Genomic DNA, 25,987 nt, shown 5'->3' with positions numbered 1-25,987 from the left:
AGATTATAGCCTTTCCATTTGACCACCAGGGGGCTCTTATGAATTTTCGAATAAAGGCACAAAAAGCCTTGAAACACCTCCAGGAACATGTAGCTGGGTGAGTATAATGATCTAGAGCACTTTTTAGAAAGATTTGAAGATGGTCAGAAAAATGACCCTTTTTGGATCACATACTATTGCCTTACCATTGGACCACTAGGGGGCTCCGATGAATTTTTGAATAAAGGTACGGAACATCTTGAAACACCTCCAGAAACATGTAGGTGGGCATGTACCAAAGGCATGAATTAGTCACCTGTGAGGTATTTCAGACATGAAAAATGATATATGAAATATGAAAAAAAATGAGATTTTGGTCCAAAATTTGTATTGCTTAAAAATACTTCTAAACAATCCCAAAGGCATCAATTAGTCACCTGTGAGGTATTTCAGACAGTTTGAAAACAATTTTGAAGAGGGTCATTTTCGATCACCGGTACAAAAAATCGAAAGTGTGCGATATGAAAAAAAAAAAAAAATTTTGGTCCAAATTTTTTTTTGCTTAAAAATACTTCTAAACAATCCCAAAGGCATCAATTAATCACATGTGAGGTATTTCAGACATTTTGAAACCATTTTGAAGAGGGTCATTTCTGACTACTGGCACAACAAACATAAGAGAAAAAAAATGAGAATTTAGTCCAAAATTTTTTTGGCTTAAAAATACTTCTAAATGATACGAAAGGCATCAATTAGTCACCTGTGAGGTATTTCAGACATTTTGAAACCATTTTGAAGAAGGTCATTTTCAACCACCGGTACAAAAAATCGTAAGGGCACGTCGCATGAAAAAAAAATGAGATTTTGGTCCAAATTTTTTTTTCTTTAAAATACTTCTAAACAATCCCAAAGGCATCAATTAGTCACCTGTGAGGTATTTCAGACATTTTGAAACCATTTTGAAGAGGGTCATTTTCGACCACCGGTACAAAAATTTTTTTTTTGCTTAAAGCACAAATAATTTTGGACCAAAATCTCATTTTTTTCATACCGCGCCCTTACGAGTTTTTGTACCAGTGGTCGAAAATGACCCTCCTCAAAATGGTTTAAAAATGTCTGAAATACCTCACATTTGACTAATTGATGCCTTTGGTACCATTTAGAAGTATATTTAAGCAAAAAAAATTTTGGACCAAAATCTCATTTTTTTTCATACCGCGCCCTTACGATTTCTTGTACCGGTGGTTGAAAATGACCCTCTTCAAGTCAAAATGGTTTAAAAATGTCTGAAATACCTCACATTTGACTAATTGATGCCTTTGGTACCATTTAGAAGTATATTTAAGCAAAAAAAATTTTGGACCAAAATCTCATTTTTTTTCATACCGCGCCCTTACGATTTCTTGTACCGGTGGTTGAAAATGACCCTCTTCAAGTCAAAATGGTTTAAAAATGTCTGAAATACCTCACAGATGACTAATTGATGCCTTTGGTACCATTTAGAAGTATTTTTAAGCAAAACAAATTTTGGATCAAAATCTCTTTTTTTTTTTCATACCACGCCCGTACGATTTTTTGTACTGGTGGTTAAAATTGCCCTCTTCAAAGTGGTTTCAAAATGTCTGAAATACCTCACATGTGACTAATTGATGCCTTTGGGATTGTTTAGAAGTATTTTTAAGCAAAAACATTTTTGGTCCAAAATCTCATTTTTTTTCATATTGCGCCCTTATGATTTTTTGTACCGGTGGTCGAAAATGACCCTCTTTAAAAATGGTTTCAAACAGTCTGAAATAGGGTTTGAGTAGGGTTAGTGTTAGGGTCTTAGTTAGGGTTAATTTTTTTCTTTAGGTATTTCAAGGTGTTTAAAGCTTTTATTCTAAAATTCATCAGCGCACCCTGGTGGTCAAACAGTAACTATGTGCTACAAATGTTCATCTAATCATGCCCTCTAGTATTTTAGGGTCTTTCAACCTTCTGTTCCAAAGTTCGCTACTGCTCTCTGGTGGCTGAATGGTAAGGTTATACTATGTCCTCCAAAAATGGTCATTCTGGGTACATCATAAAGTTATAGATAATTACTAAAACCCAACTAATCATTCCACAAGGTGTTTAAAACTTCCCCCCCCCCCCCTTATTCATGAGTTCCCTCTGGTGGCCGAAGTGCATTTATTACCCAGATCACATCCTATACCACTCCACCAAGTTTCATGGAAATTAGTGTGGGTATTTTTTTTTTTTTTTCTAATTCTTTAAAAATACACAAATACAAGAGGAAAAAAAAACACACAAGAAAAACACCTCATTTGCATCAGGGCAGGCAAAATAAAATTTGCTCTTAAATCATTTATTCATGTATGTACAAATCTAGTAGGAGCAACATGACACGACTGAATCAGGAATGATCTTTCAGTGATGCTACCAGAGCTTTCATCCATTCTAAAAAAAACCAAAAATGAACTTCAGTCTCCTTCACATGACTTTAACATAGAGATGCTCTTACAACATTGTCCCGGTGATTTTCCTTTTTTAAATAAAGTTTGTTTGTTTTTTTTGCAGAAAGCAGATGGTCACAGATGCTGGTATTGGCAGTGAGAGCACGTTCTTTCACAGACGCCGAGTAGAGAATGTTCTGGGATTCGGCTGCTGATTGTACGAATCACATTCAGACAGGATTTCAGGACAACAGTTCAATGGCACTTTCGCTTATTCTAAAACGGAATCTCACGATAAAAGTTTCCACTGTGCCCAAAAAATGCATTGCTTGGTCCTTGTTTTTAATAAGAAACTGTACATTCTATTCCCCCCTCAATTCTTTTAATATATTAACATCCATTCCTGTGTGAAATATTAACATTTCATCCATTATTCCAACATTAAAAGTGGTGGTTCAACCCTAATTAAAACAAATAAAATCATCACATAACACTGTTTAAACATGGGACTTTCAAATGTTCTAAATGAGCTGATGCTGTGTTTCACGCACAGAATCGCAGAACCACAGGAGGCTGATCATCTGCTCCTCTCTGCAGGGCCAGTCTGGAGGACAGGGAGCTCACGGTGATCGCGGTGACGACGGCGTGTCACCGTGGCGTTTATAAGTTGCTGAACAGTTCGTTCCTCTTGCTCCAGGCCATGGGCGGGGCCTTCTTGGCGGCTCGTTTCTGGTGGGCTCTCTCTCGGGCCTGGGCCACGGACATTCCCAGGCCCAGTCTGTCGTCTGCAGAGGTCGACTCCGGGGCCTGATCGTCCTGCGGATACAGACGCAGTGGGTACGGTTACATGATGTTTTTTAAATTCGATTTATTTTTCCAGAAGAAATTAATCCGGAACTTAAGTACTTTCTCTTCTGTTTACATCAGGGGTGTCAAACTCATTTTAGTTCAGGGGCCACATTCAGCTAAATTTGATCTGAAGTGGATCGGACCACTAAAATAATAACAGAAAAACCTATAAATAATGACAACTCCAAATTTTTGTCTTTGTTTTAGTGTAAAAAACCCCCCATAAAATTATGAAAATACTTACTTTTATAAACTACCCCCCCCCAAAAAAAAAACCTGAAAAAAACTGATATCTAAATTAAAAAATGTAAGAAAATTTTGTGCAATTTTAATAATATTATTCCTCAACTTATCATTTCTCCATGTGCATTATGGATCAGATCTACAAAGACACTAAACACTGAGGAACAGGCCGAAAAACTGTTAAAATTGTGCTTAATTTTTTTTAGACATGTCAGGTTGTTCATATTTGTTCAGGTTATTCACATTTTTTAGTGTTCCAGGATAGTTTGTAAAGGTAAATATTTTCATAATTTAATGTTATATTTTGCACTAAAACAAATAAAAAAAATTTAGCTGTTAATTCAAGATTCTTTGCTAGATTTGAGATTTTTTTTTTTGCTTAATTGAAGATTTTTGGGGGGGGGTTAAATGAAGATTTTTTTTTTTTTTTTTTCGGCTTAATTCAAGATTTTTTTAACTTAATTGAAGATTTTTTTTTTTTGCTTAATTCAAGATTTTTTTCCTTAATTCGAGCTAAATTTATTTTGCTTAATTCAATTCAAGACTGTGGAATTTTTGCACTTGGCAAAAACATCCCAGGGGCTGAACCGGACCCTTTGGTGGGCCACATTTGGCCCCCAGGCTGCATGTTTGACACCCCTGGTTTACGTGGAGATGTTAAACCCGAATAAAGGTTTACATGAGAAACGTTTATTCGGTTCTCGCAGCCCTTCTGTTAGCTTAGCTTAGCATAGTCACTGCATTTCCATGGTCCCATGTAGCCAGTTTTTTAAAGGTGATTTGTTGTCTTTTGGAAGTGATTTTGTGAAATCCGATTCTCCCTAATTATTTCTTTAGATCAGTGACTTACTGCACTCATACAATCTTGGGACTGTTGTGTTGATGGAAGTTGGAAAATCTTTTTGTTGGAAGGGACGCATGCGCTAAATTAGCTTTGCTTTACCGTTTTAGCTTTGCATTAGTTTTTATTTCCCATGATTTTCTTACTGCAGTAAGTCACATCACCATGATTTGAGCCTCAATTTGTGATCATATTGACCCCAGCGGACTAAAGTAATGATTAAGGAGAACTGAATTTCACAAAATCACTCATAAAATACTACAAATCACCTATAAAAGCCTGGCTACGTCTGACCATAGGAATGAAGCGATTATGCTAAGCTAGGCTAAGCTAAGCTAATGGAAGGGCTGCGAGAACAAGGCAATCAGTGCACTGCAGTGCAAACTGATATACCCACTTATCGAACTCATTAGTGCATGACAAACGAATGAATAAAAAAACAGGTGATGAACTCTTCCTTCAGGGTTTTCCAGGCTGGTAGATCCCATCAGAATAGCCCACTGGAACGGTTTGGGTTGACTAGACTGCATTGCATATTCTTCCGCCAGCGTAGAATGTGTGCGTCATCGCGACAGGACAAGACAATGAGCATGTGCAGAATGGCAGGAATAAAGTCCAAATGGAATAAAGGGTTTACATGTCCGAGGAATAATTTAGCCCGGATTCAAAAGTGGATTAAACCAGTGACTTTAATCGGATTTAAATTTAACCCGAACTTTTCTTTTTCAACTGGAATAAGGTGTTTACATGGGCATCTGAAATAGGATCTAACCTTTAATCAGTTTAAACCAGGAATAAAAGTTGTCATGAAAACACACGGAGTGTATTATTCAGGTGAGTGTTTCAGAGGATGAAGCCTTTACATTAGCTGATGTTTAGAACCTGCTGCTCTGTTCATTGCATATCCGGAGTTAAAGTAGCCTGAGATGCTATTATATTCCTATTGCTACTTTTCCTTTTGCTATTTCAGGGTTCCTACAAGTTAAATTTAAGACTTTTTAAGACCGTTTTAAAACTACTTAGAACAGAATTTAATGCCCATCTCATGGCCATACTGGCTAAAATTCCTGAACTCCTGTATTTATTTACTCCAACACCTTCATTCCCATCTTTCCGAGCTGAACTGATTTCAAACATGTTCCCCTTCACACGTGTCAACCATGTCTGGAAAAAGGTTATAGTAGTTTTGGATTTTCGTTACAGTTTAGTTTTAGTTAGTTTTGACTCTTTTTTCTCTAATTCAGTTAGTTTTAATTCGTTTTCAGAGCAGGTTTGCTAGTTTTAGTTTAGTTCTAGTATTAGTTTTAGTTTCTTTAATCTTCTTCACCGTCGTATTCAAATAAATCCCAGCCAGGACTCTGCTGCTTTCTCCCAACATTAGTCTCCATGTTTCCAGGTAGAGTGGGGACCAGAAGACGACTAAACGACAAGTGATGAGAAGTGGCGGACCGTGAAGTGTCGTATGGTGCCGCTAGCTACAATTGTTCAAGTGAAATAAATCCATTTCGTATCAATCCAACATTGACAAAGATGAAAATGAAGGGAATTTTATGCGTAATTTTTATCTGTTTTTGTTAGTTTTGTAAACACACAATACAGTTTCAGTTAGTTATCGTTTTTTTCTTTTAATTATAGTTTTTATTTATTTCAGTTAACGAAAATGTTTTTTCAGTTCTAGTTTTCGTCATTTCGTTAGTTTTCGTTAACAACAATAACCTTGGTCTGGAATGATCTTTTCTCCAACCAGGCATTATTACATTTGTGCTTCCTCATACTTTTCGCTTGTGAGCTGCCCCGTAAAAAATATACATACAGATGCTGCATATTCTCTTAGTTATAGTAGTTTATATTTTTTTAAAAAAATATTTTTATTCTCATTTTCTTTTTCAAGCCATTCTTAATAAAGACCATAAAAAAATACTTTCCTTGTCTAAAATGTAATTTCATCTCTTCATTGTGTTTTTAATTCTGATGCGTTGTCTCTTTGTTCAATTAAAACAAATCAAATAAGTGCAGATGATGTATGATATAATGATTTGTCACCTGACCACACAGAGTTATTATAGTTCATGAAAACTAAAACTAGTGGTGAAAAACAATGTTGTTACTATAGTTGGGACGTAATGATATGAAAATTTCATATACCAGTTATTGTGACCAAAATTATCACGGTTATCATTATTATCGCGAAATTATTGAAATTGCGCTCAAAATATTCAAAAAGTACTTATACGCACGAACTGAAATAATCTAACCAAGTTGTATTTAAAAATAAATAAATAATTAAAATAACTGGCACAATGTACCTTCTGTTGCAGAAACATTCAAATATTAACCCTTAGTGGTCTGAGCCCATTTTGGCCGTTTTTCAGCACTTTTGATTTTGCCTTTATATACTATATATAGAAATGCTTACTATACTCACGTGTGGTATCTTTTTTTTCCAGCACAACTTCATTTATATCATCTGCCTGTTTTTTTTTTTTTTTTTTTTTTTTTTTTTCACTTTAACCTACTATAAAAACATAAAACGCCAGAAAACACAAAAAAATATAAAATCCGATTTGAAAAATGTATATAATTTATTGCATAAATAGCACAAATATGTTTAACGAACCTTTTCGAAAACTTTAAAAGTGAATATTGGTTCCAAATGTTAGGTATAGAAAATCAAATTTGTAATAAATAAAAACTATAATCAAATATTTGACATAAAAACATATCTTTACATATGTTTTTTTCCCCTAAAAGTGCAGTAATCAAACATGGTTATCATGATAATTAGATTTTAAACTGTAATACTAACCATCTGCAATTTTACCACGGTTTATCTTTATACCGGTAATCATTACATCCCTATACTATAGTAAATAAAAATTACATGAACAATACATAGCAAATTTTGAAAGGGTGATGTAGCAATGGAACAATGGAAAAAGACAATTAATCGACCAATATCAGCCCTAAAAAGAAAATAGTAAACTGCAAATTAGCTCTTATTTGGGATAATTGTTGAGTTATACATGTAAGTCAAAGGGATCTATCACTAAATAATCTGAAACAGAATACTGAACAAACTCTACAAAAAAAAACAAACAAAAACCCTCATTCTAGATGTGTGTTAATCCAGGTACAAAGCCTAATATTTGCTGTTATTACATATAAGCCACAATCAGAATAAAGTCATCGACCTGTAAACTGTCTATAAATGATCCAAAAACTATCATTAAACTGAACTCTGCAGGTAGAGTCACCTCTGTTTATAGTTAATCATATACAAAATGAAAAATGCACATTAAAGCTCTCTTCATAACACCTGAGAAACTATAAATGAAGGAAAACTGAATGAAAACAAGTCACTTAGTCAACAACAGAGATAAATCTACTGATGCATGTAAAGGTAAAAACTAACTTTTGGTACCTGTGGGGGGCTGATGGGAGCTGCTACGATCACCTCGGCGTTGGACGAAGCGTCGGAGGCCGATGAGCTCACAGATGGTTTTGGCGCCATCTCCTCTGCCGCCTGTTCAAACATGAACATGTTCATCATCCAGATTCACCAGAAACACCGAAATGTAGAAGATCACATGCACTGTTGTTGCTTTAAGTTTTATAAACTATCAGTATCAGCTTTGATCGTGTTTAACAGGTTTCTCAATTTAAGTTACTCAAATGGAAAATAATAGGTGAAAAACTACAAATACACTTAGATTTTTGACAATTATTATGATATTCAATCATATTTATGGATTATTTGAAAGTATTTATGTCCATTGGTTATCCAGTTAGCATTTCTATTTTATTTATGCTTTTAATTTCTGATTATAAATATAATTTAAAGCAGCAGGAGACAAAAATTGTGTTTTTTGTGTGTATTTATGGGATTGGTTGTTTATTTTACAATACTTTTATTTCCTGGCCTATTATCTGGTCTATTCTCTATTAATAAACCTGATCTAAAAGTAAAAGTGCAGAGTTCTTGACTGGAGACAAAATGAAGACCTTTGAAGATATTTGGGAATAAAGACAGCTGAAACTGAGATTCTTTATTGCTATTATTGGAAAGTAAAGCCACTTTAGCATTTGACTGAAACTGATCGGCAAGGGTCAATCTCACATTCATCAAAAAGTGACCAGATGGAATGAGAACCGCAACAAAAAAACTTCTTTTAGAGTCAAAGAATGTGACCAAATGATAAAAAAGAAGCAACAAGTGGTGCCAGGCACAACAAACCCAGCCCCTCACACGTACTGTACCTTATTTTGACATCGATCCAGCTGATGTCATTATGTCTATGCATGTGCAATTATCTCTATATATGTGTCAAGTTTGAAGTAAATTGACACAAAATTGATGTTTTTATAGACATTTGGAATTTGGCCCATTACAAGTAAATAGGAGAAAAAAAATATTTTAAAAATTCATTAAAAATTTGAACTTTGACCTACTTTTCCCAAAATGTAATCACATCTATTCTGGGTCACTGGCAATCTATAAACCCAATTTGGTATGAATTGAACCAATAGTGTTGCTGCAACAAACATTTGAATTTTCACTTATTAAAGGTAAAGAGAGGAAAAAACAGATTTCAGAAATTCATAAAAAATTTGAACTTTGACCTACTGTTCCCAAAATGCAATCAGATCTATTCTGGGTCACTGGCAATGTATAATCCCAATTTGGTATGAATTCAACTAATGGTTTTGCTGCTAGAGTGTAAACAAACAAACCGAGCCAAAAACAATATCCCTTATCTGCCCTTTGGGGGGTGGGGTAATAAAAACGCTGTTGTTATTTCCACAAGTCAGCTAAAATTTACTTAGGGGGTCAAATGAGTGGCCATTTTTGTAAAAAAAAAAAAAGTTGTAAGAAATGCATAGAACTGTGTTGAAATAATGCTAATACATTTGTGCACAGACTATTGATATTATTTGACAGTGGAAGCTATATTTTCAGAAATACTGGATTTTGAATAGCATGTGTATGTGAAAACTTTTAATGGTGGACGGACGTGACATTACCCATGATGATCTGGTCAGTACCAGCACTTTGTTAGTAATAAACTTATATACTTACTATTGCTAATTCTCCTCTTATTCATAAATGTTAGTATTGTGGATCTATAACAAGAACAGCTGACACAAAAACACAAAATGTGGCAGTGGACGGATGTGACATGGTTGTTACAGATCCCATCATACTGATGCTCGGCAGCCATGTCACCGTTTACACAAATGACCCCTGTGCAAAAACTAGTATCATAATTATTTATTGTATAGTTTATCATCATACTGAAGAGTAAATAACAATATAGAACTGTTATTTCTTTATAAAAATGCTTATTATTAGAAAACTGTTGATTTAAAAAGTAACGTGTGACATTCTTAATGTATGTATTGGCGTAACATAAGCAGGATGGATCAGCACCATACTCCATATTGCAACCTGTAAAAATAAAACATGTGATATGTAGTATATAATCTTGTATGAAAAATTGGGGAATCTAAAAGAATAGAATATTTGTTTTTTCAGGTAAATTCAGTTAAAATATAACTTGGCCATTTGTGACATGAAAATATAGCATTAATTGTGATGAAATTGGACATTTTTGACCTGAAAAAATAGTTCATATGACCATCAACATGTTGCAACAGAACTGAAATCCTGTAAATTTGCATAACTTGCATTTACCAACACAAAGTTCCTTTGGGGATTCACTTAGATTGATTTCTTATGCACAAAGACATAAATAAGACCTCTAAGCATATTTTAGCCGAAGTGCATGTTTTTACTTTGCAGCATCTGTGGAAAATCCCTCATCCCATAATTTGATGAAGTGACCCTTTATTTTTTTGTTTTAATGTCCAGCAGAGGGCAGCAGAGCAATGGGAGAGTACCTCTGCATCATATTTCTCTCCTCAGTGTCAGTTCATCTGAGGAGTCCAACAGTAAAACCCCAGACATAGCTGCTCACCTCCTCATTGTTCTGCTGTTCTGTCTCCCTTCATCTCTGTTACCCAGCATGACTCACTTCATGTATGTATTGAAATTGGCGTCTGATACCTGAGCAGCTGCTGTTCTAAAAATAAGCCTCTTCCTGTGTAAGTGGCTTTAAAGCGATGCTGTGAGTCCTGAACGCGAGAGGCCTCTGGCAGCGTTTCAGGCTGCTCCGAGGAACCGCAAGTGCATTTCAATTAGACTGCTAATGGATCTTCTATTGTCACTAATGCAACACAGAAACCTCTTAACAAATCAACCCACTTTGTCCAAGAGTGGTTTGTTTAAAAGCTCCCCAAGTGTGATGTTAATTTTTGCATTTTTCTATGTTGTGTCTCCGTTTTCAACTGTTATCAGAGTCCAACAAAAACTAAATGAGTCAAAGAATGTGTTTATGAACAATGAGGGATGTTACCAAAGAAAAGAGGTCGATAAACATGTTGATGTTTTTCACTCCTAATACTAAGAATGAGTAACTGATGTGTTCATTTGACAATCTGCATTAAAGCCTGAAGATGAGAATGATATATTGTTGATTTTAAAAAAAGTAAAAAGTACGTGGTATTTTCTCCTGCTACTGAAAATGGCTTGTTTACTTACTTATCAAAGTTTACACTAACTAAATGAACAAATATCTACAAAAATTGGACAATATAATAAAATGTACTAAATGATACACAAAATAAAGAAACTGTGTGAAAACAAAAACAGAATAATCCATAAAATTAATAAAAATGTATAAAATATTCAACACATAGAGAAAATATATTTTAAAAAATGAAAAAAAAAAAAGTAAAACTACATGGTATGTTTTCCTGCTACTAAAAGTGGCTTGTTTACTTACTTATCAAAGTCTAAACCAACTAAATGAACAAATATCTATTAAAAGTAGACAATATAATAACAAAAATATAAAATACACAAAATAAAGAAACTGTGTAAAAACAAAAACAGAATAATCAACAAAATTAATTAAAATGTATAAAATAATCAACACATTGAGAAAATATTTTTTAAATCGGAAAAAGTACAAAGTGAGCGAAAAAAAGACAAAACAATACACAAAATCAAAAAACAGGTAAAAAAGAATAAAAATAAACCAAATAATCAACAATATTGACAAAAATGAACAGAAATGTAGCCAAATACGGAAGAAAAGTACTAAAATTTACAAAAAAACTCATTGAAACATTTTCCTTTTACAGTCAAAAAACAAAACACTTCTAGCTTTACTGTGTAACTTTGGTCAGAACTGATGTTTTTAGGACTTTTCGGCTCCTGATAGTCACAGCAAATCAGTTCAAATCTGTCACAATTGGATGAAAACTCCACGTTAATCTGCCTGAACTCATGAGTCTCTGTGGTATGTCACATGACCTGTCTGCACAAACACACACACTCGCACGTCGAGGGGTTGTTTATGCCATCTTTGTTCCTGCTTATATTTTCAACTGCGAAGTGAGCGTGCACACACATCGGGGTCAGAGGTCGTCATGCGTGTTCCTGCGTAGCGTTGCGTTATGTAATATGCAGTGAATGAGCGATTGTTCTGCGCGAGTATGTGAACGGTGCTCGTTAGTCATCTCATTAGCATAATCCTCAACTCTGCCTTGAGAGTTAAAGCCACTTCAATCCCATGATCCTCCAGTGCAAGAGAGATAGAGAGAGAGACTGGCTGCTGTGCTCCTGTTGCCATGGCGAAGGGTCAGCCACAATGTCACCAGAGGGGCCAATCCCCTTTTCCCATGTCAGTGCTGTGTGTGTGTGTGTGTGTGTGTGTGTGTGTGCGTGTGTGTGTGTGTTTGTGTGTAGGGGGAGGGGGAGCGTTACAGAGTGTTTACTTTTGATAAACTCGCCCTCGGGTGCCTGGGCTACGTCACATCAACACATGGAGCCCACTGACTGCTAATTAAAGGGCCACTCCACCACATTTTACTGCACACATCCTGATTACAGGGGAGTCCCACTCAGTCTGAGAACATTACCCTGACATCAACCAGGTCATCCTCACTGCCTCCTTCATTCTCAGCTAGTATGTTAACAAGCACCAGGATTCCTACCGGTTTCTACAGGTTTCATTTAGTGCTGTCAAACGATTAAAATTTTTAATCAGATTAATCGCAGGGTTGCTGTGGATTAATTTCGATTAATCATGATTAAATATCATGATTTTTTTTAAAATTTTAAACATCTTTAACAAAACAACTTGAAACAACTGTTCCGTCTTGGGGTTTTTTTGTTCTCATATTTCCCATCCAGAGGGCCAACGTGCTGTTTAGCGTTCCCTGAAATTAACATTGTACATCACAGGTGTCAAACATGCGGCCCGGGGGCCAAATCCGGCCCGCCAAAGGGTTTAGTCCGGCCCTTTGGATGAATGTGTGAAATGGAAAATTACACTAAGATATTTCCAATCATTTTAGTTCAGTTTCCACATTCAGATGAATATGACCTAAAGTGGGTCAGATCACAAAAATACTACGGTAATAACCTATAAATACAATTCCAAATTTTTGTCTTTATAAATGTAAACATTTTCATGTATTTAGACCAAAACAAAGTATAATTTCACAAAAACTATGAATAACCAGAACAAATATGAACAACCTGAAATGTCTTAAGAGAAGTAAGTACAATTTTAACAATATTATGTCTGTAAATGATAAATTGAAGCATAATATTGTTAAAATTGCACTTATTTATTCAGTTTGTTCATGTTATTCACATGGTTTTGAAGGATAGTTTGTAGATGGAAACATTTTCATAATTTAATTTTACTTTTTTCCACACTAATACATAGCGGAAAGTTTGGAGTTGACATTATTTATATATTATTATGTTATTATTTTACTGGTCCGCCCCACTTCTGATCAAATTTGGCTAAATGTGGCCCCTGAACTATAATGAGTTTTACACCCCTGTTGTACATTATTATTATTGCTCTTTTCTGTAATAAAAACAAAAGCATTGTCTTACTCATATGTGTGTTGCGTTGTTTTGCATACTTCAATACAACAACTCAAATATGGCATAAGTGAAGAACATAAAATTCTCTTTGCAGGTTGCGACAGTTTTCAGTATTGATTTTATGCAACTAATAAACAGGTTTGTTTTCTGAAGCCATAAGTGACCATATTTGGACTTAAGGGGGAACTACTGGAGCCTGAGCGATCAAAGGAGACTGAATGATAATCACTGGTAAAAACATTGAGGAACAAAGTAATTTTATCATCTTGTTAGTGGGCTCTATTAACTACAAATACAGTGATAAAAATGTGTTTCATTGAATAAACTGAAATTCCAACTCGGTGATTCGTCATACAGTCCTGTCCATCTTTTATGTGACCTAAGATCTGATCAACGGAGGGAAAAACCCACTCATTTATCTGAGTGTTCATTTAAAACTTGTGAGACTACAAAGAGACCTGAAAAAGGAATAAATATTGAATTCTTAGAGAGCTGTTCAATGTAAGCCTAGGGGAGCTGTTAGCGATAATACAACTTTAAGATACTTCATTGGCTTCATTTAGAAGCTAAGGTCCTTGAATCTTGGTTTGCATTCTGCTGGAATCAAGGCAGAAGCAAAGTACACATTTCTGGTTAGAAGGTGAACATACCTACACTTAGATAATATCAACTTTTTTAAAAATATGCGCAAATATTGAAAAGCTGCTGTTTTCAAGAAGGTGTTTGAATGAAGAAAATAAGGATATTTACAAGAATTATAGTACAATTAACCATTTAAAACTGTAATATTATCTTTTAAAGAATTAAGAAAAAGAAAGTATATATTTAGTGTGAAGTGAAAAAGACAAAGACATGGTGGTTTATCAGAGGAGACAAGGACATTTCTGTAAAATACAGCACTGAGGTGAATTACAGGAAATGTAGGGGACGGATTTAAAGGTATCATATTTGGCTAAACCCACTTTTATTAGTCTTTGGTACATTTATTTGTGTATTTGGGGACCCTAATAGTTCATAAAGTTTGAATTTGAACCCTCCAGGTGCTGCAAAGCTATCTTTATATTCATTCAGGCAAAAATCGAGTGGATTTCTTAAACCTGTTTTAATTCCTTCTTCTATAATTAGTTACGTCACGACTTTTGCACATATACAGTCAAGACTTCCGACGAACATTTCTCAGAGTGCGGAGAAACAGGACAGAGCAGACAGAGGGGGTGGGGTGTGAAGTGGCTCAAGTGCATTTAAAGGGCCAGCGTTCAAAACAACCTTTCTGGTGTCATTACTCAGAAATAGGATTGAAGACGAGCCTGTGGAGTTTAACAAATGAACCCAAGCATAGCATTTACAGTTTATGTAGACCACAGGGAAATGTTTTAAGATGCATAATTCCATTTAAAAAGGCAAAATATGACCTCTTTAAAATCAGCAGCGCCACCGAAGCTGAAAATGTACTGAATGTGCTATGTTTGTAATCACTGACCATAAAAACATACCATCAAACATCACATTTTATTAGCAATTTGAATTTGAATGATTAAATAGTTACACAGTTGTCCTTATGTGCTATTTTTTTGTCTTCTAAATAACTGGATCGAATAAAAGTGATTCAATATGAGACATGAAACTCAGGCCCAGTTCTAATAAAAACTAACTTTAGAGGAACACTATAGTCGTTTGGTTGAGTTCCCAGCTTTCTCAGCGTTCCAAGCGTTATCAGTCATCTGTGTGTGTGTCTGTTTCGCAGTTCAGACCAGAATGGAAACACATGGAGAACCCGAATTCATCACATAACACACTTTGACCAGAAGTTCTAATCTGCTACCGGGAATGTCCAGAGAGGATCAGTGCGGCTTTTCCAAGCTACTATCTGTGTGTGCATGTGTGTGTGTGTGTGTGTGTGTGGTCCTCACCTCCATTTCTTGTGATGCTCCCTCTGAAACAGGCTCAGGAAGTCGGCCTACAGAGGAAAATAAAACAAATGCCTCAGATCATCCACATTAAACTTCAATACACAGTCAACAAAATGGGTTCTGTGGCCTTGTGTTTATAACATTACCTGATTCCATACACATCTGTCAGGACTAACCTCCATTGTGAGGACACTGAAGTGGGTTCCAGTGACATAAATTGTTTAATATGGGGTTGTTTAGGGTTACGGTAAGTGTAAGCCCCCCTAAAATGAATGTAATATCCCCTAAATCAGGGATGTTCAGGGGTCACATACAGCCCAATATGGAACAGTAAAATAGAAAACAGTGACAAAAGTAAAAATTACATGATGAAAATGTTTACATCTACAAAGTTTCCTTAAAAATCTGAATAACATGAACAACATGGAATGTCTTAAGTAAAATAAGTGCAATTTTAACAATTATTATGTCTCAGTTTATCATTTATACATGTGCACTACAATTTACAGATCACAGTGGATTAACAAATACACAAAACATTTAGCATCAGGCAGAATATTGATAAAATTCCACGTACTTCTCTTAAGGCGTTTCATATTTTTTTGGTTAATTCACATTTTTTATGAGAGAATTGTTTGCAAATGCAAACATTTTCAAGTAATTTTACTTTTTTTACAGTGAAAAATAGAATCATTTGAAGTTGTCATTTATAGATTATTATGACAGTATTTAACTGGTCTGACTCACTTTAGATCATATTGGTCTGTATGTAACCCCTGAACTAAAATGATTTTAACATCCTTGATTGTTAATATATACAGCGTCATATTTGCACTTCACAGATCCATCCCATTTGGTGGGCTGGTTTTGGCTCTGAATGGAAACAGTGTATATGTGTATCATTAGTGAGTGTTTATGTGGGGTACCAGAGACGTGCTCCTCAGTGGGCTGGACATTGCAACGCTTGAAGAACTCTTCGGCTTCTGCGTCGACCACCAGCAGTTTGGTTTCATCTCCTCCGGCTTTGATGGCTGCTACCACTTCAGAGTGTTGCATGCCCAACACCGACACACCATTGACCTGAAAAGAGGTCACACATAATGTTAATATGAACAGCTTACAATGACAGGGGCTCCTCATTGTTATCCAGCTGCATATATTGTATAAAAGCCGTGTGTATAGCTTCCATGAAATTACACATTGTGGAGCACTGTTTGGGTTTCCAGTGAAACTTGCAAACTCATGCTAACATACAGGACACAGACCATAATGTTATGTTATATATGTAACTTCAACTACATGCTAAACATTAGCATGTAATGCCATTAACCTGCCAAAGGACTACAGATGCAATTTAGCAGTTATGCTAACGCTGGCATATTTGCATTGGTGTTATATACTATGTTCATTAAAATGCAATGTCCCTTCCAAATAAATAAATAAACTAAATTTTTGGCAGTTCTTCTCGGGTCAGCTGGACTGGTTTAGCTCTTTTGAAAATGTTTTGAAGAAATCTCTTGCAGGAGAGACAAAACGTTTTCAAAAGAGCTAAATCAGTCCAGTTGAAACGAGAACAACTACCAAGAAGACAAACTAAAATAAACTAAAATAAAACATGTTTGCATTGTATGCAAAGTTTACTGATACAGGTTTGTTCTGGGAGGGGACAACATGCGATTGAGTGACAGCTGTAATGACCAGTCACTGTTAAGAGTCCAGACTCCATGGCTTATGGCAGCTCTCCTATCTGTCCTAAGTTTCATTGTCATGAATCAGTAGTGTTGTAAATCTTTGTTTAGCTTATGCTTCATACAGCAAGAAAACAACTACAGCAACAACTGCTGGTGTTTTTCTTTTTCTTTGAATTTTGTCTTCTGAAGCTTTAAGATTCATGCATAACCTATCTGGTGATCATCCATGCAGAGGATCATGGGAGTATCTGCAAAAAATAATCAGGAATGGAATGGCACATGAACAGACAGATAATGTTGCAGATGATGGATGATGTTTGGTAAAACTGGAATTACAGGGTGTGGTGCACAAGTACACTCCCAAAGTGGGAGATAAGTCACTGTGGAATTCCAGGGAGAGGATGATCCGAAGCAGGAATATCACCAGGAACCTCCCACACATGCAGGTTGAACACATCATTCCGGCGTATTCTCCTAAAAGGTACGACTCCCCAACTCCTGCTGGGAATCCATCAAATTCCTAGCATTCCTTTCAGTGATATCCACCTCCAAAACGCCGAAAGTAGGTGTTTAAGAGTTTCTGTTTGTATTTATGTAAATGCTGTGTACGCTCAGATGTGACACTGCATCATCTACATGCTTCAGGCCCTACAGACTGTAATTCAGCCCACAGACACAGTAAGTGGATTAACTCTGACCCTGCTATGTTCAACATGGCCAGAAGGGCTGCTTTACACACACGCACACTCACACACAAACAAAAAACACACACACCCTCTCTCCTGCTACAGCTTTGGATTGTGGTTTTCCACTCACCCGGTGATTTAATAGGATTAGAGCTGATACACATACAAACACAATAAAAAATAAATACACACAAACAATGACCGTCACTGAGAAGAAGTGTGTGCGTGTGAGTGGATGTGGGTGTGGAGTACCTGGATGATCTTGTCCTTTGGTCTGAGGCCGGATCTCTGTGCTGGGGAGTCGTCGTCCACGGCTCTGATGAACTGGCCCGGTTTGGACTTCTCGCTGTGCAGGTTGAAGCCGTACCCACTGGGGCCCTTCTTTAGGTGGCAGAGACGAGGCCTGAACCCGGCGTGCTCGTCCTGCACATACAGGAAAAACGTAGATTATTTTAACCACATCATTACATGTCGTATCAGCTAAGGTTCAACTAAAGTCATATGAACAGTATGCCTTCCCTCGGCTCTGTCTACATCTTGGAAATTAATAATAGCGCTCTAAGTCTGGGTTTCAGCGACTAGGATTAATATGAGCTTGATTAAATAATTGCTTAAGGATAAAGTATGCTACACCAAGACTCTAAACCCAAATTCAAAGCATGATTCAAGTGTAAAACAATTTTTAAAAAAGCATAGAATGAAAGAGGATTCAAATTAAACCTCAATTATATTCCATAAAAAATATTAAACTTTATAATGTGATCCTCTGTTAATATTAAACATAGACTTTCATAGATTTAATCATTAACATTGCTGCCTTTTTAAGATTTCATGAAGATGCTTAGCCTTTAATTTGTGTCTCCATAATGATTCAGCTTAATTTCATTTCAGTTTATATGAATAAACTAGTATTTGGTTGCACAACAGAGCTCAGCTTAATATTAAATCCAGATTTACTCATTTTAAACCCAATTTTGTTAAACTCCAATGACAACAAATATTTGTTGGTGGAAGGTAATTTCTAGCTCATGTCAGAAAGAAAAAAAGTCAGAAAAAGTCAAATTAATTATGATTTAAGTCAAGACTAGGACACGATATGCAAAAATTAGAACTTATACAGGTTAGTTACAATGATCAGCAACAAGTAAATGACTAGAATTATGAAACCTGTCCAAATTCAGACTGAAGGCATCAGTTTAACATGCAGGCATTTTCCCAACCAACCATTACTAACTGATTTAATGTAAATATGTTGCATTAGTAACAGTTTCTACTTTGCAGATCCTGACTGAGCTGTTAGTCTGGCTGCGCTCTTTTGTCAGAACAAAACAATTTCCACCACAAAAAAAAAAAAAAAAACATCAGGAAGAAAATCAGTTATAAAATAAATACAAGAAACAACTGACAAGTGCTGGCTGATGGATGAGTCTCATCCAACACACTACAATGACACCGCATTCGTCTTCCGTCAACATGAGCCACCTCACTTCCTGCTTTTACATGCGTCTGATCATGACAAACAAGTCAGGTGAGACAGAGGAAAAAAAAGAACATATCCTGGGGTGTGAAAAAAACAAAATCAAAAGTGAGACTTTAATACAGATGTAATTAGTTGTAGACTGGAGGTTATACTGAAGGTTTTAACCCCACATGGATATTAAGGAGCTGCTCTTGCATCATCAAACTATTTAACAGTTGAATTAAACCAAGCAAAAGACAGACAGAGACACAGTACATATTGTACAATTTTACTTTTAATATCAAATGCTGTGGTAGCTAAATCACAAACCATCGCAGGTCTTTGAGTAGAGCTTGTTTTGCAAGCGGAAAATTATACTAAAATCAATCTGAAACATTAATTATTGTATGTAGACTTCTTCAGCGCTAGCATAAGGCACTGCTACAGCTGAGTACGTTTTCTGATCAGAATCGAAATCAACGTCCACTTAAACCCCTGAACTGCACTGCTACGACAGAAACACAACAAAATCAAGCCATTGCCAATTAAACTCAAATTTTACTCTGGTACAGATGGTCTGATATGCCAGCAAATGAAATCCATACAGATCAGGAAAAAAACAAAAAGATGCAGATGTACGTATCTATTATTCTTTGCAATATTTTTTACAGTTCGAATCAGAATTAATGACATATTTATTTTATCTTACTTGAATTATTCTTGCATTTTTGCAAGTCCACTGTTCACTCATTTTTCTTGCCATCTACATTGCAGGGTCTAATGTAAATATCACTGCATATCTGTAAATAAAATAATGGTAATTAAAAAAAAAAAAAAAACTTTAGTCAGTCTAGGGCTAGGCAATACAAGCCAAAAATTATACCTCAAGTCTTGTCAATGTTGGGGATGATTTGTCATTTAAAATAAAACTACACGCCATGTATGATGAAAAAAACACCTTCACAAATATTATATTACAAAGCAAACACAATGCATTTTTAATTGTTGTTCAGCAAGAAAGCTCTCCAGGGAATAATCTCGATTTTGCAATATGGGCATTTTTTTCACAATTTTCCCAAATCAGAACCTCAATTAAATTAATGACTTCTATATATATTTGTTCAGCCGTAATTCAGGTTCCAAACAGGAGAGTAAATTTGTATATATGTGTCTATTTTTGCATTGCTTACGGTATAAATTAGCCTCCACAGACAAAATGTGCAGTTAGTACTACTAGTGGTAAACACCTGCTTGTTGCACTTCGATTACCTGATAAAAACAACATATTCACAGCTCTCTGTAAATGATTGCATGCGACCATTTAAAACCCACCTCTGCAGCCTCAGCATTCGCTAACACTGGCACACCCTGCCGCTAACTTTAACTGCTTGCAAAACACGCATTATACATAGGCTGGTTTATATGAAGTCAGGAAGGTTGATGATTGCTAAAACATCCTGGATGAGTCAGTGATAGTCAGGTTGAACCTTTGGATTGAAGGCCCATTAAGGGAAGTGATAAAGATGGTATAAGAGGATAAGAAGTGAGGTGCAAAGTCCGACGGAATTTATATATCACCACTGCCCCAACATGGGCCTCAAGTTTAATGCACAGGCCTGGAGCGGGTACTATGAGGAGATACTTTATCCAGAGCTACAGCAGACTACATCAGTTGGTTTTGATTTCTCTTATCTTTTAGGCTGTGGCAGTTTTATTTCCAGACTGAAATGGCACCGTGAATGATTACCTGGAGAATCACTGGCCACTACAGTCAGCTGTCATTCTGTTGTGTGTATGTGGAATAAAAGCAGCTGTACTTTGACGTTATGCAAATGTCTTTATTGTTTTAATTCCCTATGGAGAAAAAAAAAAAGGTTTCAGAGCAGGTGCAGAGAATTTGAGCCGTTTTCATGAGCTCCTTAAAGTAAATACTTCTTTCAGAATGATCAGACCTGCTCATCAACCTGGAATATTTTTTTGTACCAGCCAAAATGAGCCCATAGTGCTGATATTGCATTACATCCAAATGAAGCCTTGATAGGTCTAATAGTTATCAAAAAGCACTGATACTTAACCTGGCAACACTGATCAACTTTTTATAATTCACAGTGAAAACAGCCACTGTGAATTAGAATAGAAATAGACCTTTCATAGGGTCTAGGGGTGGAAGTGCTAACCTCTTGCCCCATAGCTAGAAGGTTCCAGGTTCGATTCCCTATTGGTCTGTAGGCTTTCTGTGTCAAGTTGACCTGATTTCTGTACCTCCCACCATTAAAAAAACCCCCCAAAAAACAGGTGTACATACAGTATAGATTAATTCTCCTCTAAAGCTGTCTTCAGGCCGACAGCGAACCATGCCAGTGTCAGTTCCCACACTTAATCTCAAATCGGCCGACGTGTTCACACCGAAATCAGAGTGTTCAGGAACCAAAAATTTGTAGAACTTGGTTTTTCTAAGCGAACCATGACAACATGAGTGGACATCACTAGGTCGATACAGGTCATATGCAGAAAAATAAAAAAAATGTGGAAAATGGCCAAGAAACCGTGTTGTAATGTTCTGCCTTGAATTAAATAAAAACCATCATTTAAGAGTTTTGTGTCAATCTTTAACTGCCGTTTGTACATTCCCTTGCAAACATGCGTTTTTTCTGCAACAGCTTATCCCATCATGCATCAGTCCTACTACATTCACAGTAAGTGTCAGTAGCAATATGACATCTCCCTTTTTAAAAAAATGTTTACGTAGCAAAGCAATGCACTCTGTTGATGACAAATTATGGACAAGCGCTTCGGTTCCCAGGGTAACTGGTGCAGGAACTGGCTCCGACACTGGGCTGGCCGGTCTGAAAACAGCTCAAGTGCTGCGATGCATTGGAGCACCTTCAATGGCAGCTAAATGCTAATGCTAACTGCTAATACTGAATTTCCATACAGGGATAATAAAGTGAGTTATCCTTAAATAAACTAAATCATGCACTTCAAAAGAATGGACATGGAATATGCTGCCTTTAACTGACAATTTTCATAATTTTTTTTAAAGTCAACAATATTCTTGGCTGCTGATGGCATGTGAACCAGTCATGTAAGGTGAATAAGCAGCGTATAATCTACTTATTGCACCGCAGGGGAGCAAAGAGTCTAACTTGTTTCCAAAGAGAATGAAAGTGCTCGCTTTCTTTCACCCATGCTTTTTCTTTGTCTCTCTACCACAGAGTGCACAAGCAATACTTTAACTCTAAACCCAACGTGCACAAACAGTGTGGCAGGGGTCTACAGAAATGTTAGCACTCTCTCACCATTGGAGTCGCAGTGTTGCCCAAATCTGCTGTTTTGGACGGCGTGGTATGTCAAATGGTGAGACTCAAATGTACTGACAGGACCCAGCAGGAGGGTGGAGGGGGGAGGCTCAGCAGATGGAGCCGGGAACTGCAGACAACATGCCAGGACAGGCTGCTATTTGTTCACATCTAAAAATATTCTACAAACTTACAGCGCAGTTGTTTCATAAACTGTGCAATCGAACTAAAATACACATCCTATTCACAGACTCATCTAGAGTTTTTCATTCATTTACTGTATGACTCATAGGTTGAGTTAATAAGCAGAGCAGCAGGGGCCTCTCTGGCTGCCTTCACTCCTCCGCCAGCTTCCTTTGTGTTTGGCCTGACTATGAGAAAGCTGCAATTCTGAAACCTGGGTAAACGGACAGTTCTCTACCACTGCCTGCACAAACTCTGCCACAGCTATGACATTAAGTCGCTAAGACACAGTAAATATCTCATTAACAAGCACTTCAACAGAGATTCTGCAACAAGCTGCATTTTAGACATTTGTTAAAGGTTCAAAGCGCAATATTTGTGTGCGCTCATGTCTTTACCTATAGTTTGTGTTGAAGTCTGTATCAAGTCGGGAACTCGTCTTTTGTTGACATAAGTGGTCTGATTCTCTAAACTGGAAGTAGCCACTGTTACGCATTTGTCTATGTAGAGGAGTAAGACAGCCATTCAAAGACCCGAGTCCACTACATATAAATCAGTGACACTCCTTTGAAATACAGGCTAATATTGTAAACGAATGACGCAAATGACTACAACACAGATGTCATGCAAGCATGCACAAAACAACCACAGACCATTATGAATACCCACTCCCCAAGCTTTATTGATGCTCCCATTGTTAATATAGATGAATAAGGAGAGATGGCAGGCATTTGCTGGTGGATTTTTAGCACAGCACTATGTTTTTTTCTGACCTCCCAGCTCAACAGGGAGCAGGTTACAGCTTTATTATTACAAAAGGCTTCAATCAAGCACTAAACCCTGAAAAACACCTATAGAAACTGCACTTTAGACACCACTATAAAAGCTAAAATGCTTTGCTTTTAGACTTTTTAGATTATTTAAAAACCAGCAGAGACCCAGTTTTAATCGGTTTTCAGAGTTTTTCTTCATCTCAAAAAACTTGAACAGGAAAACCACAGCATGACATTTACCACAAGCGCTGTATAAACACCACACCATTGGGTAAAGTCCAGCACAGTGTATTTCTGGCAATGATACAATTTTTTTTTTTTTTTAATTATTTTGCTAAAATCAACATTCTCTTGAAGACAAACACCATAAAACATGTTTTCTCTATGACTCCTTCAGCTGAAGTATCTCTAAAGAATATAACCAAGATAAAATCATAGCCTAACTATCCATGCAGCAGTGCACCAAACAGTGGCAGATGCAGATTATAACTGCTGTGCTACTCTACTCTTTTATTATATAATATAATTTGGTATGGTGTGTCTTTTCACTAGTATGCTTCAGAACATCTGCACACCTAAAGCCAAGCAATAAAATCAGGTGGGACATTGTTATCTGTCAACAGCTTATCACAAATGTGTAAGTATCAGTAACAAAACGCCCTCAACAACAGTTTTCAGGTTTATTACAGTGATCCACTATAGATCTTTTTCATATGGATACATTGGCCACCTGCTGTAACCTGTTGCTCTGCTTCAGCAAAAACATTTCCCTGTAGTTGATACTATGCAAAATGAAACAAAGAGGATTTATGTTGTAAATCATAGTAAAGCAATTTATTTTACAATGGACAGTGACAAATGTATTTTCAGTACTTTCATAATTTTCATTGAAGTTTTTTGTCAGTAAACCACTAACTGTGTCAGCTAATCCATATGTTATGCTAACAAGGCATTAAAGTAAGTCAGTATTTTACAAGTATGTTTTTATTGCTACCTGACAAGATTATTATTGTTAACGAAAACTACTGAAATGACAAAAACTAGATTGAAAAAACATTTTCATTGACTGGAATAAATAAAAACTATAATTAAAAGAAAAAACCATAACTCATTGAAACTGTGTTGTGTGTTTGCAAAGCTAACTAAAACGGATAAAAATTATGGATTAAATTCCCTTTGTTTTCGTCTTTGTCAATGTCAGATTGATGTGAAATCGATTTATTTTGCTCAAGCAATTTTAGGTGGTGGCGCCATACGGCACTTTACAGTCCGTCACTTCTCGTCACTTATTGTTTAGAGTCGCCTTCTCATTCCTACTCTACCTGGCAACATGGAGACTAAAGTTAGGAGAAAGCAGCAGAGTCCTGTATGAGATTTCTTTGAATACAACAGCGAGGAAGATAAAAGACATATAAAAAACTAAAACAAAGCATTTAGAAAAACACAAAAGCTCATAAAAACTTGCAAACTTACTCTAAAAACTAATTAAAACTAACTGAATTAAAGGGAAAAAAGTTAAAACTACATAAAATTAAACTAGAATAAAAAATCCAAAACTATAACATTGCTAGCTGATTCATTTCAGAGCACCGTAGTAATCCTTAAATCACCGCTACATAAACTCTGTACTGGCTGACAGGTAGCAAGAAACCAGAGTACACAATACAATACAGTGCAAAAGGTTCAAGCCACATTGAGCTTGGTTGTTTTTGTAGGGTTGTAATGAAGACAGAGATGTTGTGTGCACAAGTGTGCAAAACTCACAAAAAAATGTGAAGTGGCTCATCCAGAATACTGTCTGCATGACCTGTTTTCTCACAGCAAAAAGTCACCCATACAATAGGAAATGTGTTGAATGAGACCTGGTGTAAAACGCTAGAGGATTACAGCAGTAAAACTCATACTGTCTGTACAAAATAGTTCAAAACATATGCCTATTGAAAGGGAAGTCACACTAAATACATTCTATGGTCTGTAGAAATCGGTTTTAGAAGCATAATTCCTGTATGATCTGATTGTATACAACTGCACATGTACAGTCAAAAACAACAAACGTCAACATACTATTAGCTTAGAAATGGTTAATGTTAAACAAGCAGTTAATACAGATTCAGACACAAACTTCATGTAAACACATAACTACAGGCAAATGATAGTGAACATTTAAACATCAATAATGGTCTAAAAGCAATAACATTAAGGGCTTATGTCGCAGATTTAATAATGAATAACTACATTCAACTGTGCTGGTTTTTTTTGTTCTTTTTAAACTGTCGTTCCCTGAAAAGGTCAGAGGTCAAATTAAATATAAAGTAGCACCCACAGTCTGTTCTAGATTCTACAGGGAAAGATCTAGACCCAGTGTGGAATCAGGATTAGCCTTAGTTTAAATGGTACAAAAGGCAGCAGGCAGCCACTATAAACATTCCCTAAGCTGGCTGAATATCAAAGGTTAATGGTTTTACAGCTCCGTGTAGTTAAACATCAGATCCAGTGCTCCTACCTGCTATCTGTAAGGGAGCTGCTCGGAGGACCTTGAACCGAGTGTGTAACGCTGATGTAAAACCTTTACAGCCATCCCTGGGTATGATTCCACAGGCAGAAAAAAGCCTACGCCCTAAACGTGCTGTAAAGTGTGAAATTGAAGAAGACTATTGCTCAATATCTACCACTG

The 25,987-nt window shown here is 36.2% G+C and overlaps 1 protein-coding gene across 3 annotated transcripts in view; it reads right to left on the bottom strand.

Annotated features, from left to right (window-relative positions):
• Positions 1–2,290: 2,290 nt before the first annotated feature.
• The window catches only part of nherf1a (NHERF family PDZ scaffold protein 1a), a 38,539-nt gene continuing 14,842 nt past the window's right edge, over positions 2,291–25,987 (bottom strand). Inside the window, exons 2-7 of one of the 3 annotated variants that reach the window (XM_030121631.1) lie at positions 17,852–18,022; positions 16,149–16,302; positions 15,222–15,269; positions 7,769–7,872; positions 3,079–3,230; positions 2,291–3,038 (exon numbers count right to left, since the gene is read on the bottom strand). In XM_030121631.1, the coding sequence (XP_029977491.1) occupies positions 3,035–3,038; positions 3,079–3,230; positions 7,769–7,872; positions 15,222–15,269; positions 16,149–16,302; positions 17,852–18,022 (633 nt within the window). In that variant the 3' untranslated portion in view covers positions 2,291–3,034. Of the gene's footprint in view, positions 3,233–7,768; positions 7,873–15,221; positions 15,270–16,148; positions 16,303–17,851; positions 18,023–25,987 lie in introns of all 3 variants that reach the window. The other 2 variants (XM_030121633.1, XM_030121632.1) reach the window with 2 other exon arrangements.

Source organism: Sphaeramia orbicularis, chromosome 19 (assembly GCF_902148855.1).
Source record: "Sphaeramia orbicularis chromosome 19, fSphaOr1.1, whole genome shotgun sequence".
Lineage (NCBI taxonomy): Eukaryota > Metazoa > Chordata > Actinopteri > Kurtiformes > Apogonidae > Sphaeramia > Sphaeramia orbicularis.
This window is presented reverse-complemented; position numbering and strand designations above follow the sequence as displayed.